This window comes from Bombus flavifrons, chromosome 2 (genome assembly GCF_040668555.2).
Source record: "Bombus flavifrons isolate JBK064 chromosome 2, iyBomFlav1_principal, whole genome shotgun sequence".
In the NCBI taxonomy this organism is placed as follows: domain Eukaryota; kingdom Metazoa; phylum Arthropoda; class Insecta; order Hymenoptera; family Apidae; genus Bombus; species Bombus flavifrons.
Genome location: NC_138443.1, coordinates 3705755 through 3724404, shown reverse-complemented (window position 1 = coordinate 3724404; position 18650 = coordinate 3705755). Strand labels below are relative to the sequence as shown.

The 18650-nt window shown below is 34.4% G+C and overlaps 1 protein-coding gene across 1 annotated transcript in view; it reads right to left on the bottom strand.

The window, feature by feature from the left end:
- The window catches only part of LOC138187333 (fibrillin-2), a 222284-nt gene that overhangs the window by 33000 nt on the left and 170634 nt on the right, over nt 1-18650 (bottom strand). The window contains exons 16-18 of the mRNA XM_069128003.1: nt 6721-6860; nt 4151-4253; nt 2883-2908 (exon numbers count right to left, since the gene is read on the bottom strand). Coding sequence (XP_068984104.1) covers nt 2883-2908; nt 4151-4253; nt 6721-6860 — 269 coding nt within the window. The remainder of the gene's footprint in view (nt 1-2882; nt 2909-4150; nt 4254-6720; nt 6861-18650) is intronic.

The window sequence follows — 18650 nt, the reverse complement described above, 5'->3', positions numbered from 1 at the left end:
AAAGAATTCACTCAATGATTGATCTTAACATTAATTAACGCTATTCAGCGTCCAACGTATTAATATGATTTACTAATTCGATGAGTGTCTAATTATGCCAATATCGGTACGGTTATTATGCATGCAGATGATCGAGAGTTTAATTAATAGGTATCCGAATAATCGACAGGTGAGTTAATTGATTTCTAATTAACGGGGATGCTGCTGCATTAATAAAACCATCTCACCGATGTCGAACCATTAAATCACAAATCAGCTATCTGCTTTCTCTTTAGCATGGTACTATCGAATACTAGATAGAAAATATTCAATTGTTTGTTGAATTTTAAAGACAAAACAAAGTAGAAAGTAGGAGGGGAATATATACAAAAAATGAGCCACTTAAATATTTCAAGTTATCATTTTGCAATAGATGAAATACATAGGAATTTGTATATACAAAGTTTTAAAATAAAAACTTGAAGAAATTTGAGATAATACCAGAATATACAAGACCTTTATAATACCTTTATCAGATCGCGTAAGATGTATATTAGTTAATGAACTGCCAATTTTTATACAAATTAATATTATTAGGAATATAATTAAAAAGCTAGGAACTCTGAAGAAAACCGTTTGATTTACCAAGAAAGCACTACGCATTGGGATGTTTTACAGGGTGGTTGGTAGCTGGTGGTACAAGCGGAAAGGGAGTGATTCTACGCGAAAAAATAAGTCGAAAATATAGAATAAAAATCTTTTTTTTATTTTTTTTTTTAATTTTTCCATCGAGACAACGATCTACAGTGAGATCCGTTATAACGAGACGTGATAAAGCGCACGCGTACCGAGCGAAAATTCAAAGTCGATTTTCTCGAAAACAAAGCCTCGAACGAAAAATTTTTATTCTATATTTCCGACTTCTTTTTTCGCGTAAAATCACCCCCTTTCCGCTTGTACCACCAGTTACCAACCACCCTGTATATTTTTGTATTGCGTGTATTTTGTGCAACGTTGCACTTTCAGATTTCCTATAAATTCATAAAAATCCACAATCTACTATTAATTAGTAATATATTTTTTACAATGGACATAAATTGTACAAGATATTTTATGCAAGTATACACGTTGCAAAGATCACAAGAGCACGTAATCAATTATCCACAATATTAAATTATTATTATCCACTCGATACATATTTAGTGGACCATATTTAACACGTATTATATGTTTATACATTATGTAAAAGATGATTATTCATAGCATATACTAATTTTGATTAAATATATATGTGTTTACAATGTGTAGCTTGTAACTTCCATATACATTTTCAAATTAGTTTCAAATCCTACCAATATTAATCACGATAGTGCTGTTTCATTATAATGTAAACGAAAATTTTAAACGTTTTACGTAACATATATAATGTGATCTGTTTTCTCATAATTTTATAAGTTTTCTCTGGTAAGTGTTCAAATACTTTCGTGAGTAACTGGACGTGAAAACGAAGACGACACGAAATTTGTCGGTTAGCGAATTTCCCTTACGTTTACAATCGCGTACAGCTATTTCCGTTATAAGAAGCTATCGCTTTTCTCACATGAAAAACTCGTGGAACGACTATAAAGTTGTCTGTCAGCTCGGCCAGAAAATCCTCTCTCGTAAATCGCGTGATAAACTAAGTAAACGTAGGAAGCGTTTCGAAATTTTCTCGGGTAGAACACTTTCGAACATGCAACAGCATCCCGCGGCTTCTGGAATTTTTCTTCCACGAAAGGGAAAAGATAAGGGAGTGCACGAGATCACGCGATGGATACCGGATTTCCGGCGAGACTTGCCCGTATTCGTCACCGTCGAATTATGCAACGCTAACGAATTTATGTCTTCTCTTGCGAAGATTCGTGCATTCGTGCATCCACCTCGAGCATTTTTTTTCACGAATAAGTTTACGATTTTTCGGGAAAGTGGAACACGTAGTTACGTGCATTTTTTGGACATTTTAAATTTAAAGCAGAAATTTGTTTTTTTAGAGGGTTAGATAAAATTATCATGCAATGTTAATGTAGGCCAGAATATGCTTTATTTGGCGTTTGAAAGACTAAACAAAGAATAAACAAAAATTTTAGCTTAAAAATTAGAAAATTTTAGACAGCATTGCAAATTTACTAATTTTTCTAATGAAAGCGATTTCAAACTTGACCCGTGTACTATGTACAGAGGGATTTTAAAAAAGCTGAATAATTTATAGGCGTGTAATACTTGTATAAATAAACCAGAAAAATTCAAACAATATAGGTTTGTAAATTAATCCCGAAATAAATATAGACAATCCATTTTATTTGTTAGAGTTGGTAGTACGTAAGTTACAACATCCTATGCCACGTTGCTGGTCTGTAGTTCTTTATTACTCAAAATGAGATAAAACAAACACTTGTTTAGAATTTATTTTTTTCGGGATTAATGTTCACACCTATGTTCATTGAATTTGTTTATACTTGCGTATATATACAACTTTTTCGGTATCAAACTTTCAATAAATACACGTTTGTAACTTTACACTTTTGACAGTTGCTAAAGAACGAAAATAAACAAAATATTTTCAAAAAATAAATAATAAATAAAATTAAGCGATTCTCTAAGTTATTCTTTATAACTGTCAATAAAAAAATTAAATAATTAAATTAAGGAATTATAATTGTAATGTTATCAAATAACGAGCGACAACATGCGGCAGTGAAACTTTCGGAGCACTAAAGCTAAAGAAAATGAGGATTGCTGAAAATGCTACGAAATGAAAAAAATAAAGTTATGTTTCTGATGAAAGAAGGGACTAGCCATTTCATCGTATCAGAAAACTATTCCGCTCGTACGAGACCTTGGCAAACGATCCCTTTTTAGCTCACCTCGGAATCTCGACGATGCTCGGATTCTGAAAATGTACGGGACACCAGATAAGTTCGATTAATCGTCTTCTATCGTGAGCAATCGATGTTATCGACGATGAAATTTCCCCGAGCCTCCGACGAAAGTATAATTCTTTTTCTTATCATGGCGATTCCTCGATTAGGCGATTGGTCTACACGGAAATTTTATGAGAATCGCCTTCATTGAATCCATTAAACCGATGTAATTAGGTGAAGTCGATTAAGATAGATCTTATCTGATAAATTGCGTGGAAAGAGGGCTTCGCCCAAGAAATGTATAACTTTTACAGGTATTTTTACGTTTCTAACAATTACTATTTCATGTCTGAAGTTACACCTTAGTGATTACTTTTTTCTTTCTACTAATTATTATTTTATTACTAAAGTTACGCTTTGGTACTTACGTTCCAACAGTCTTCATATTTTTTTTTAAGCCAATGGAAAGATTACTCTGATTAGTACTTGTTGTAATTATTGTCTTAAAAGATGATATAGATTTATAATTCATGGGAAATAAGAATCCTAAATGTACTATCTTTTTCTTAAAAATGGTGTTCGAATCTATCTCAACTGAAATATTTTTTTCCCAGTCATTCACGTAAATTTCTCTTATCATTATTTTACATTAAATTCTGTTAGTCTTGGAATAAGAAATTCCATTTTTCATAAAAACTGTCAAAGGATTTATCAGATCTAAAATTCTAAAACGATCACTGCTTTAAAGAGATAATTAGGTTGCGGATATTTGTACAAATACATATTTAAAGAAATGGAACCTGAATAGAAATTTATCGCAGCCAATAAATGTGATAACAATATATATATATATAATTTATACAGATTATTTTTTATATATTATTATCAAATATAATTATATATCACTTCTCATATATTTCCTATTTCATATATTTGCATGAACATTGTAAATATAAATTTTGAATATTTTTACACTTTTAAAATCCCTTTAAATGCATGAACACCCACATGTTATCTGCTAGTAGGAACAACTTCCCCTGCAAACGCGCATGCGAGTGAATCTTCGTTCAGCTTCCTAACAAACCATAAACCAGGATCCTCCGCTGAGCGCAGTGATCGTATATAACAGGCAATCATCGCGTCCAGCTAACAGGACGTTCTCTGTCCACCCTCCAATTTACCAGGCGAAAATATTCGGCGGAGGTCGTCGTAGTTCGATATCATCGATTGCTCAACCGGGCGCGTCGTTCTCTCACATTACATAAATTTACCTCGTACGTGTATCGAGAAATGGCATTCGGCTCGATTTCCGGCTGCATCGGAAGCGATGTAGCGCACGTTGTGAATGCCGGGGTACATCAGTTGTCCGGGTTCCTGCGTGGGAATATACGCGAGTTAACTTTCGATGGCAACCGCCCTCGCGTGTTGAAACTCGCCCCGCTTTGGGGATTGAAATACAGAACGGCCGCCGTGATACCGTGAGCACTTCGAATTATTATCTAAAGCGGCAGACGTGCGACGAGTTTCGTTTATCGTTCGATAACTCCGCATTCCCAGACACCACGGCCAATGTTCGATAGAATCCTCGATGAATTCTCAGACGATACCCACCCCTTTCGACGATTGAATCGCGTTGCGTCGATTAACTCGTGCCCTCCACCCGGTTCTTCCATTCATTCGATCCCTCTCTTCTCTTCTTTTCGTTTCTCATGTTTGTTTTGACTGATATTTTTATTTATTTCCATTTCTTTACGTAGTGAATTGGTATTTTAGAAAATGCTGAAGATTATAATATTAAAAATTTGTTGGTAGCTGAATGGATTTTTAGAAAAGTTTAAGAATTTGGAAAATAAGAATTTCTTAACTCACCTATCTTTATATTTGACTTTGTAACCCTCTTGAACACGTAAAAATATTGCCAACATTAATCAATTAACATGACGATTATATTAATATTATTTGTTTCTTTCCTATCGTTTTCTATCATCGTATGGATTTATCGTCTATTTTCGAAAGGATTATATCTTCAAATCTATCAAATTGTTCCTGATAGGATTAAAACTGTCTTGTAATCACCAAATTACATGAAAGTTCGTGAATTAAAAATGGGTTTATTATGAATATTTTTCTCATGTTGTCTTCATATAATAATTAGTATAATAACAAACCACATAAGGCGTAGTATTATGTTCCAACTAATCCGACGACAAAACGCCCACGTTTGCAAAGCAGAAGTCGAATTTCTCAAAAATACGTAAACATTTTCAGTCTAATATCAATAAAATCGACTGAAATTTAACACCTTAAAACCCCATAGGTATCTTCATTTGCCATTATTTTCTACCTTTTTGCGTGTCTTCCTCGTTACTTTCATTACACGCACTTTTCTCTCTTCGCCAATATTCCCTTTTTTAATCCCTATCCTAGTACCCTCGCTTTTCTCTCGGAGCCCACTTTAATCGACGCAACTTAGCAATTTGTCGGTGCACACCGGAACGTCGCGTCGCGTTTATTAGCCGCGTAGGAGGAAGCCCTCCAATTACGGCTGGGTCAATTATCGCCCGTCCAGCCAATTCGCGAACACGTTATCGCGTTATAACGCAACGGTCGCGATGTCGTTCGCCTGCTTGACGAGTGCTCGAAATCCAACCGTAGCTAATTATCATCGACCTCAAACTTTCTGTTCTAACTTTACTATCCACTCCATTCACCAAAGTAAAGTGTACAACCCCCGCCAAAGTACAAGTTCAACAGAAAAATAGAAGAGACAAACAGATAGACAAACAGAAATTAAAAAAGAAGAGAAAGAGAAAGGAAAGAAGGGGGAGAAGAAGAAAAAGAAAAGGAAATAAGGGAAAGTTAAGCGCCGTTCGATCCTCCAAACTTTTATGTCCTAATCTGGCTTTTGTTTCTACCGAGAAAACAAGTTTTATTGCGTCAAAAAAATCTTTCACATAAGGATGAAACAGGAAGTCACAAATATCATTAATAATAGTTTTTTATAGGTCATTCTATAAATAATGTTATCTCTTATTTTGCGCTTTAAATTTTTGTAGTAAAATTAAATGGTGATTATCGAAGCTTATAGCTTGCCATAAGAAATAGCGCTGGCATTAATTTCTGTTTCAGCGTACCAGTGCGTGATTACGTGTAGCGAAAATAGTAGATTAATACGCTATCCTTCATGCTTAGAATCGACAAGAAGTGAAAATTAAAGTTTTATAAAGAAGCAAGAATTTTATCTAACGAACGATTTCGAATGATAAGCTAAATAAAAAAGAATGGAACACTTTGTGATGGAATAAAAAAGAAGAATTAGGTAAACGAGTAAACAAATGAAGAAAAAAGATAGATAAAAGGAAAAGAACGAAAAGGAGAGTAGAAAAAAGTTGATCACCCAAGAATTTCCACTATTCTTCCTCTTTTTACCTAGTCCGCGTCTTCGAGACACAGCGAGGTAATTAATGACGAGACCGCAGATAACCGCGAGATTGGTAAGTTTGATCGTTAAGGGAAGAAGTTTTAATAAACTGTTCGCGGGAGAAGAAGTGTCTGGTAGAAAGAAAAGGGACGAAGAAGAAGAGAGAAAGAAGGAGGAAGGAGGATGGGAATCTTATCCCCTCGCGGCGAGGAATGCGAAAAGGGGGTAAAAAGGGGCGTTTTCCACGCGGAAATAAAGGAAGAAATAAAATCGGATATAAAGGAAGGAGTCGTCGCGAGGCGTCATCTTCTCAAGATCAAACGCGAGCAGAAATTTCCGACTGTCCAGAGGGGGCGGGTGGAGCGGTCGGAAACGGAGACAGCGGGGATTACCCGGCCGAATTCGATGTCGTTTGCTCACCCTCGTTTTGTAGACCCGCTCGACGGCGACGTTGTCGGTGAACGTTGGCTCCTGCCAGAATATTAAGCGATTTCGCTCGCTGGGGCTTAGCCGCACTTCAAAGGACGTCGGGCACGTCGAAACTTTCGGATTCTCCGTGTCTGTAAATGGTAATATAATCAGTCGTCAGTATGGTAAACAAATTGAGCCGTTTTAGGAGTTCCAAATGCAAGGCGAATGTCAATACCAACATCAGAAATTTATCTCGATTATTATCTCGATTATTATGTTTCACTATTATCTTTATTCTAGAATCGGCAATCTAAAGTTATACATTTTTCATAAAGCATTTACAATAATAAAGTATTTATAAGTTTATGTTTATATGACAGCTTCCTTTATTTTTCTTCTTGCGGAAAATATCTGGGACACTCTGTATAAATAGTTTTCATTATCGTAGCATAAATGTATACGTATGTATACGAAATTCTACGGAAATATCTACTATATTTCTATCTACTTTAATACATTATGAAACTCTACACAGTATTTTCTTATAGATATCGTTAAAAATATTTGATGTCATTCTACGTAGGTACTTGATTCATGATACTACACTAATGAAATTGCCGCTTTAAAGTACACAGCGAAACTTTCAGGATACAAAAGTTTAAATTTTAGAAAGAAAGATTTTCAAGACTCTGGGGTCATATCTTTGCAATTTAGAATGTTTCGTATAAGTTGCGTAAAATTGTCCACTCTATTTTACTTTTTTGTTTCATCAGATTAGCTTTTGGAAGCGTTGGGGTAATTAGTAAGTACGTGGGGAATTTTGGGATAAGTTTGTATGTAGGTTAATGTAAGCGTTTTTCTCGGTTTAGAGTTCTAATTCTTTTTACTTTAGAGTTTTTTCTGTTGCAATTATATTTTGGAAAGAAATTGCATCATCGTCGGAATTGTAGTAATTAATTTCAAGAACATTCGCAGTTGAATGTCTTTGATATAATAAATATATTTGAGTTTAGAAAAATTCGAGAATGTATAATGTTTAGTTTATACGAGATAGCATGATTTAAAAAATTGGGCTTTGTGTGTTATTCGGTGAATTTTCTCCAAGACTTTTATTCTAAAAATGACGATTTTGAGAAAAGTTGTATTTTGTGAATGAAGTACACATGCAATTTATTCGTGAAGGAAGAGTTCGCTAGCTTATATAACTTATTTAAGAATAAAAAAAAGAAAATAATCATTAGCAGGTCATTAAACATAATCACTTATTTAAGCTATCCCTTCATTATCTCGTAATTTAGCGAAACAGCTAATTATATATAAACAGCTTCATTACTTAATCATGTTCTCTTTCACTGATTTCAATACTACTTTACTCGATACAAAATATTTTTATTCAATAAATTAAGTATTGAAGTATATACATATATATATGTATATATATAATAATAATAGACGCACAATGTTTTTTGTTTTATATTAGTTTATCGAATTATGCACGAATATAATAACAGAAATTGAATGCACGAATATAATAATAGAAATCACCTTATGAAACGAAAGAAACTTTTCGGACAACCTAATACATATATAGTTCTATATACTTCTACTGTATTTATGTATCTACTATGTATATATGCTACACAATACTATTCCATGGTCATTATCACTTATATTGTGCCTTGGAAAAATTGTTATCCAGAGCAATGTTTGGAAAGCGATTTGAAGCCAAAAATTACAACAATATTCATTGTCCACTTTATCATAGACTTCACAAAATTCCCTTTAGTCCTTTTCATCGCTAACACTAAACCCACCGATATTTCGTGTACACCTGTTTCTACCGTGTCCGGTCAAAGTGATCGGTGATTAGAAAAGTAATAGTTTTTATGATTTAACTTAGATAATGGTCAATATATAACTGAATGTATGTAGAATGATGAATTTTCAGAAAATTTCGTCCAAATTTACTTTTGTTTAACTTCAATTATAGACTTAAATAAAATTACACTTTTATTTACATAGAGATATAGCTTATTCATCTTCGCTGCACTTTTTACAAATTATCTTATTATCAAATGTGCATTTCCCGCATCTTGGACAGATTTTCGTAGTTTTGTAACCTTTATAATATTTTACTTGACAAGTATTTTGTGGTAATGAATCTTAGCTTGTTGATAGTTTTATTGCATGGTTTTTCCCCGCGATTCTTTATACATCAATAATACGTGTACCAGGTTTATAACAATTTTGTGAATTCTCTATAAATCAGTCTCATACTGTAGATACCGTTGCAAATTTATTGGTTCGTAAATATTGGCTTCTTTCGCTCTTCTTATCAAATCGTATAACCCTCATAATTTCAGCAAAGTCATTCCTGCCATTGTTTTTGAAAAAAATGCAGGTCCTCAAATTTTATCCCAAAAATATGAAACATCTAAATTCTTTGCCTGATATGCACCGCGAACATATAGCAGATCAATAAATGCATTTAGTTTTGTTGTATCTACCTCCCACCTAGTCCCCAATACTCTAAATGCTTCTTCTTCCATACATTTTATTATATTCCTTATACGGTGATCAATGATAAGATAAAATGCCGTCTTTACTTGTGCTTTCATTATATGCCGTTTAGCATATCCCTAAAAATATTATGGGCCGATGTCCTGCCAGGTTCGGGATTTGCATCTATTTCTCTCCAAACTGTCCCATCGGGTCTAGTTTTGATACTTTGGTACTCTACATCAATCCCACTCTCTGCTGTCAACGATAATTTCTTTCCTTTTTGCCCTGGACGTGAACGCTTATTTATAATATTCAACTCTGATTCGGTTGTAAATAGCTTTTCATGTGTTTCCATGCTGCTTTCTGTTGCTGTAGTTTCTTGTTCATCGCACACTGAACAGTCTTCTTCTATGTCCGTTATTCTCCTTAATAATGTATTTTTTGGAAAGTCTTGACATTTCCAAGGTAAATATTTATCACAGAATAATACCATGTACGGAATACAAAATTATTGTCAAATTATATATCCTTTACTTTTTCTTTTATAACAATGTTGAAAATGACAACGTGAGTTCTCGTTCGCCATCTATATGCTGACGGCTAGTTACAAAAACTAGAAGAGTAACTAGAAGATATTACTAGACACGGTCGATAGACCAGATCGATAGTTTAAGACTTCCTTTTCGTTCATTCGTTCGTGTCCCTTCCAAGTGTATGCAATAAAGGTTTTTCGGCTCCGAGAAGTGTGGCGTTTTTCATCCGAATAATAAAGTAATAGCTAACGCGATCCTACCTCTAAATATAGATATAACAACAAACGACTTTATATAAAACGCTCTGAGATGCTTTCTGTCTGAGTTTTAGAAATAACAAGTTTAGATGTCGACTGATTGATTAACAAACTGAGATGTATTCTGGTCGAAAGGACGATAGCAAGTAATAATATGGTCTGTGACGGCGAAATTTATACGAAAATATTTATGGGTGCTGGTCGTTCTCCATCAACGGTTGCTCGAGGGTGGAATTGACCGTTGAACGTGGAAAGCCGCGTGTTTTATCAGAATGAGCAATAACCCTAAGAAACTTCTCGACTTTTAAAATGTTTGTAACAATTGACCGTAAAAAATGCTAAATTTTGTGGCGGCTCCTTAGGATTATTATGGGCCTGAGTTGATATGTTTTGACACTTGGTGGCCATTTTGATCGAGGGATGGATTATGGTTTATAACAAGACTATGGGCGTAACAGTTGTTATTATTTGCTATTACTGACTTTGTTTGTAATCTGATCTAGAGATAGCCTTTTCTTTGTACTGATTGCATTTATTTTAAAAGTAAATAAAATATTTGATCGACCGGTCAAATTGACCGCCCGCGGTAGGTAGGACAGAATGCAATTTTTTCTTAGAAAAGAAAAAAGCAAACTAGAAATAAATACCGAAAAATATTATATTACAATTATTAAAAATATAATAATTGTATGAATGTTTTATGAAAAGTCGTAAATTATGAAGCGATATGATAACGTTTAAATATGGTTAAATTTGTGTAGAAATTTGAAAACGGTCAATTTGATCAGCAGTGGTAGGTTTAGTGTTGAACTGAAGTGCAAGTACAGCAAGTATACGTTATATGCCTTCCTTGTGGGATTTTCTAAACCACAACAGATACGTGGTGTCTTATGCTCAAACTTAGGTAATAATAAAATATCTCGGTAAAGCTCACTGTGCATTCGGTTCTAAGACATGTTTTCTCTTACGTCAAGAGAGAAATCGATATTTCTTTCCTACTATATTCCTCATTTATACGATAAAAGAAGGCTGTTTTTAGCTTGTTTGTCTCATTATTTGAGATATTGCGATATTCCTTCCTTCTGAGTTAATAATAATTACATAAAAGTTGCAGAAGTGACGCACAACTCAGTTAAACGTAGTACAAAATCACATTATGTTTTAAATCTACAGTATTTATCTATATCATATTTTTACGTGACACGTACATTTTTAGATTGGTTTGGAAGTTTAAGTAGATATACATATGTAATGGTGTAATATTTTGGAAACCAGGCGATCGATTCCAGGTCTTCTTCCGTATCTCCTCAAAAAACTCTTCGCTTCTAATTTCTCTTCTCTTTCTCCTTCTACCATAGCTTTTAACTTGTTTTTCTTCTTCTTTGTTCAATCTTCGCTTCTTGAAATCCTGTTTTATTCTCTATCCTAAGTCTCCGTCCTTCTCTATTTATATTGTTCGACCGGCTCCCAGTAAACACAGGGAAAGTCAAACCATCGGTTGATGTTCTAAATTCTATAGAATTTACACATATATTCATAAAACAATTCATGAAGATGTTTGTATGCCGTGTTCGAATATTCTCGGGTTTTACAATAAATATAAGAACACTTTGCGAATTATTGTATATGAGGCTGTAACGAAACTATTTTCTCATTTTTCATTATAAGACTCACTGATGCTTAAGCTCCAGCCAAATCGATCCAAAGAAAAGTGTACGTATAAATGTAACTAATTGCAAGCGTGAGCTACCCACGTTCTTTCTCACGGCACTCATAGTAAATCATCCTCATTGGAGGGCTCGATCGATTTGACTGCAATTACCAATCGGTTGCTTCTCCATGTCAATAGATTATCCAGCTTATCATTTTATGACCTTTAATTAAACCAGAAACAAGATCTGACGAGCAGCAGCGACGAATCGTGTTAGGAGACACTTTGCTAAGACGGTCTGACACAATTTAAAGTTTCACAGATCCGATTTAATAGTTCGACAAGATCCTTGATGCCCTCGATCTCAACGGTAACTCAGACGAGGACATTTATCGCGATAAATTGCACTGGAATAGTTCTTTGATCACGGTTTTGTTTTCGATTAAAAGTTTCACACTTGACCAATTTGAAATTTCTTGTTTGAACTCCTGTCTAAGTCCTAAGGAAAGAATTTTAACCGCTTCAATCCCTTTATCTTACAGTGTACTTGATATAATTTGGTGTTTTATTACTATTTTACTAAGTGGTGAATGGGGTAAAACTTAGCGTGCCAGTCTGTTAAGATGGGAGTTCGGTTAAGAACAGTTTAAATATTTGAATATTGTTTCATACAGAGCTTAATTAATCTTTTGATTGAGTTTCAAGTGGAATTCTAATTAACTTTCATTGAATAAACATAAAGTTATTGTATCGTCTCTTTCCAAAACTTAATAAGTTATCTTTGCATTATTCAAATACGTAGTATATTTATGTACTATAGAAACATTATTAAACTCTATTCTAAATATAAAAACTAATATACATCAATAGATGCGATATATAGATCGAAAAGAATAATTTCTGTGACACTTGTTCCGTATCGTAACCCAGTCATTACACACTCGTCCATTTCTTCATCCACAACAACCTTTCGAGAATAGCCGTTTCCAATTTTCTAAAGATGCCGTATACCTTTTTCCAGTTTAATTTCTCCGCCCACGCTTTCCTTAACAAATTCACTCGGACCAGGAATAATCCCCAAGGAGCCGTTACTGCCGTGTTGAAAATTAGTCTGTATTACCAATGATTTCATCTGCCTGCCATAAGGTTTAGTGTTTCCCTTATTTCTACCATACGTCGAGTCTCTTATTCCTACTATACATATTATTTGATTTTATTAGCAATAACAACAATTGAGCGTTAGGACACGCGGGATGTCGGTATGGAGCGTACCCTCGAGTGACCTTCAGTTTGGGGGCGATCAGTTCTCATTTTCTACCTGCTTTTCCAACCAATTAGGAGCGACGATCGTTGCTGTTACTTCTTCACCGAAGATTGTAATTTACGAATTGACGTTTGTCCCAAGTTTTCATCCTTTCTACACGCATCATCTATACTTCACTTGTTCTCAGCTCTCCGCATAAGATACACAGAAAAACGACACCGTTCCGCTTACGCTTGACATTCATCCGCACATTCAGTCTTCGAAGGTGTTCTTTATGAAATATAAAGTTATATTTAAACTGTAAAACCCTGTGTTAGATTCTATTAAAATTTTCCTATCGTCGTAATCGAAGTAGGGAATCGACTGGTTCGTGATGTCGATATTAATCGAGACGAGAATTTGCGACTCTCGTTGACGAGTCACATCGCAGACGCGTCTTCCCGCGAACACGGTCGAACAACACCCATCACTTTGTCTATTTCATAAAATTCTCCACAATGAAAAAACATTTCTCTGACCTTCCTCTCCAAGGTCATAAGTGCATCACCCTCGTCATTTACACGTTCAGTTAAAATTTCGAAAGCTCTTGTGTTATTATGTAATACATTGATATTAATAAACACTACTCTACAAGATTAATCAATGAACAAGAATAGTTTTCACTACATCTTATAACTCCTTTTACGATATTTCATACAAAGTTGTCTACCATCAAAAGACGGTTCTCTGACATTTCTTCCCAAGGCCAACGATACATCGGCGAGCTTTCACCGTTTCCATGTCTACCAGCTAGAAAAAGTTGGCGCTTTTTAAATCGTCCATTAATTAATCCAGCGGGAGATTTCACGGTATAATGAAATCGTAGGTCGAGCAATTAAGAATCACCGTGCCGGATTCGCTCGCACTGCTGGATCAACAGCAGTTCTGTTTCACGTAATTGCATATCGAGCCAGAATCCATCTGACCGTGTCAGCCAGCTCTCTCTCTCTCTCTCTCTCTCTTTTTCTCTCCTGTTTGTCCAGCACCGGCGTCCATCGGAAGCAACTCGCTTAAAGGGAGTTTCGCGAACTTCAGGAATGAGTAATTAAGCGAGACTGGACTAAGTGCACTCGCTACCAACGAAACTAAACTTCTACCAGTCTCGGAGCTCCGATTCGAAACCGGGACCGAGGCCGATTTCGTTCGATGTCCCCAAGCTTTTGAAAAAGTTTCCTTTTATTAGAGAATCGAGCTAGTCTATTCGTCCACATCCTGCGTTCCCTTCGCTTTTTCTTCCTCTTTGGTTTCTCCGATTCCGCCAACCTTTACCTAGTCGTCCAGCGTCGAGTTCGCTGGTTTTCTCGTTCTTGCTGTTTTTCTTCTAACTCTAGATTGAACCGCGGCTTTGTAACCCGTCCGGTTTGTTCGTTAATGCCCTTCGATCGTTGGTCTATCCGGTGAATTGGCGTACGTTTTTTGTTTGCCTTCGAACAAACGTTCCTCCGTGAGCAGAAACGACCGTACCGATCCTTAACCAGGGCGCACCTTGTAGTTTTGCGCCGGAGAGTTTGTTGTCTGCGAACTTGTTCCGAGTAAACGCGAAACGATTCACCTTGCTTAGACGTGGAAACAGTAACGTAGAAAACACGTAGGTGCAAGAGGATGGAGGAGGCAGAATTAATTGTACGAATTTAGAAGTTTCGCGCTCGGAAAGGAGATGTTTTTCGGTGGTAAGGTTCTGGATCTTTGGGTTTAGAAAACTGAGAGGTGCGAGTTACCTGTTTTACAGAGTTTGAATTTTTTTTACACCCACGATCAATTAACTTGGTACCTCGTTGTTTTGTATGTTCAATTTTAGTATTTTCTGGGCTATAAAGAAGAATTAAAGCTTACTTTCGATCGTTACTTTGATAAAAATGTCCGGTGATAGCTTGAGTCTATAAAGCTATAAATATTGTTTATAAAATTTATTGACGTTCATCAACATCATTTCAACTAATTAACAATAAACCTAATTAACAATAAAAAGGTAAGATTTGTTGAAACCAATTTATTGAAACCGCTTTATTGAAAATGAAAAAAAATGTTCTTGTATCTAGTGTATAATAAATACACTAGAATATGTATTTAGATATTTAGATATCGAATTTTATTAAACTAATTGTATCTAATACAACTTTTATATACAACTTTACAGTAAAATATAGAATTTATTGAATTTTGTTCTAACATAGATTATATTTCGTATTATGTATAATGTTTTATAAAATTTCTTCCTGACTCACTGCAATATTATTTCGGCATTAACTTTTAGTAAATTAATCATATTTTCCTCTTGCGAACTTTAAATTAATTTGTAAATTTAATTAAAAAAATCTTTCTGATAAATACATTGACAAAATGCTAATAGACAGTAAGTGTTACTATATTCGAAGATAATTTTTTTGTATTTTTTTGAAAATTTGATTGTGTCGCGTTCACAAGGCTGCCGTATAATTACGCTTTTTTATTCCGCATCGACCAAGCGTCTACGCGCCATTCTTTAAATTGTTTTCCGTGTAATTTGTCCCGAAGTAGGAGACACTTCCTTTCAGGAACAGCAATCAGGAACGGAGAAACGGAAGTTTGCCAGTGACAGGACGAGCAAAGATTCCGCCTGTCATCGACTATTCGAATATCGCGAAGAAATGAAGCAAGCGGGCAGAAATCCTGACTCGTACAATGGCAATATCGGCCTTTGTGGTTTCACGAAGCTCGCTCGTAATTTACGGACGGTACTCTGCTGCGAATTAAACGTCCTGCTGTGCGCGCGAAAATACGAAACCGACTGCTTTTGGCTTTGCCTCCTTTGCTGCCTTAATTTTATGGGAAAAAATTGTAAGACGAAAAATTATGAAAATGTAATTAAACTACTAGAAATTATTTTCATAATATCTTATGGAATATTATTTCGAAAGCTCTGAAATCTCATAATAACACGAACCGTATCTCTCTATAATTTCTTGGTTTATTAATTTTATCAACTTCACTTGAAATTTTAAAAATCCGTAAGTACTTGTAATTATTTTGATTTTATGAGTATAATTATCACTAAATTGCAATTATATCAATTAATCCTTACATAACGGAATTCTTTTTCACTCTGCGAGAAAAATTATTCTATTTATTTTTGGCATTTATATCCTGTCTTATATCATTTTTGTTTTCGGAGGGAACGATTTACGTAGGATTTACGGAGGATAAGAATATTAATTAATATAAATAATAATATAAAAAGTACAAAAATCCAACTGTATCTACTTAAACTCCCTCTGTTCACCGGAAAATAAAAGCAACAGAAAAGTATGTACGTGGATTCACATTTACCATGAAGGCATTTCCTCTGAAAAAAACTAGCTGTCATGTAAACGTAAACCCGATAAAATAGTACGAAACGCAAGCTAAGCCTCGCGCGAGCTCGGGCACCGCTAGAAACCCGACATTAATAATAGAGACGTTATATTGAACGATCAAGATGAAGAATTATGGGACACGTTGGTTGCACCCTGGCAGGCGAGGCAAGCGGTCAGGAAAAATTCGAGAAACAAAGGGACCACGTGAGAAAGCCTGTTCACCAGGATGATATGTGATCGACCGTTTCGATTTCTTTCTTTGCGCGAACGCTTTGGGCAACGGTCCCATTATCCGCTGGTTAAGCAGCGCGATCGTAAATCATGCATCACCGAGATCAAATAATACCGCAAAATAACGTTTCTATTCGAACTGTCTGCGGCCACAGCCATTCATTTCTCTTCTGCGTTACGCGATATTGTGGCCGACCTATGGAATGCGAATACATCCATCGAAACCTTAACGATTCGCACTATCGGTTTTGCAAGTTCGAGTTCGTTGTGCAGCAATTTTTTGAAGCACAGATTTTTCACTGGTTCGACGACTATCTTAATCGATTCGACCGTTTTAGACATTCAATAAGTGATACTTTCTAATAAATTCTGTGTTTCAGTTGTATGTATAAGTATTATTCGTAGTGGGTGGATCCAGTAAGTGGAATTTTGGATAGTAGAGGGGAGAAAATAGATCGTATTGTATATAAAATTTACACACATTAAAAGTTTTTTCACAATTTACTAGCTAAACTAATAGTAATAATAAGTTATTGCTACATGTTAGAAATGTCATTGAGATGCCACGATATATTTTTTCATATTTTTTCGTCTCAAAAACAGAGAACGTATTAATGTTTGGAATTTAAGAAAATGATCCTCTATTTAGTCTCGTTTCTCTTTTAGCTAGAATTTGATCTTATAGACTATAAATTTTCACAAGAGTAAAGTTTACGAAATACGTGGTTGGAAAATAAACACGAAATTCCGACTGGAAATAACCAGAATAGCATTCTCATGATATTAATTAGATATGAAATACGTGAACAATTTCGTTCCCTTTACAACAATGGAGAGTTCGTTGTTAACATACATTAAATAGATTGCGAATTAAATAGATCGCAAAAGTTGGTCACGCTTGCCATGAAATGGAAACATGCTTCTCAGGATCAGCGCAGGACACCGTAGTAGTATACATAACAGTTCTACGGTATTTAAATTTCACTTTTAAACTCAAAGGGGATCTTAAGCTCTGCGTTTCATTAATTTTTCTTCTACTATTGTTCCTTTACTTTCAGCATATTCGACCTTTTCTTATTACCATCATTATTATCGTTCCTTTTCATTCTTTTATTATTTCCTTTCAAGATCCTCAACGCCATTCATTTCATTAACAATCAGCCATAAGAATTCTATCTTCAGGTCAGTATTAAGAAGCATTATAATTTTCATCTCCAATATTAAACGTTAAAATTATATTTACAAAATTGATCTATTCTTTTATCATGATTTAGTCTCACTGCTATTAAGGGAATTATAGATCAAATACAATATGTATAAAGTGTGATAAAGATATTTTTAAGTCGTAGAAAATGATAAAATTAGAAACGATTTCAAGTCGTCATTGTGCTGCGTTCGAATTTGTCTAAGAAATACGGAATTTTGAATTTTACTATTTTTTCAAATTTTAATTTTAATTATACTTTTTTATGTACGTGTATGTTTTGTATATATACAAACATATTTTACTTCCGAATATAGAAATTATAATTTAGAGCATATAAATATTTATTCCGAATATAGAAATATGTTTAATATATATATATGTATATGTATAATATATGATAAATACAATATAGTGACTCTTTCGTTATAATACAACATTACAAGTAGAAAGATCGAAGGAAAATTGTTTCCTAACCCCATTTAGAAAAACAATTTTAATATTTTCAAATATGTTGTAACTCCATCTGACAATCACATTCGAAATTTTATTTTCTCATACAATCTCGTATCTGATATCGCACGTGTGAATATCCTGTAGAATCAAATGAAAAATAGAATTTTTCTACAGCAAACGAAACGTCCCATCGAAACAGATATTTATTTTTCTTTAAACTTGTTTAACTAAGGTTAACATCAACTAAAAATAGGGTTTTATTACGGATCACTCTACAAGCACAAGGTTTCATAATTTTTTAAATTTTCAGGTTTTCTTGAAAGTCTCGAGGAACGATCACTAAATGTTTTTCTTAAATTCTATTTCTTTTACAGAATCATTAAAATTATTTTCTAAATTCTTTAATTTCCAAATATGTTGAAGAAAATTAATAAATTATAAATATTTATCTCGTCAATTAACTTAAATCT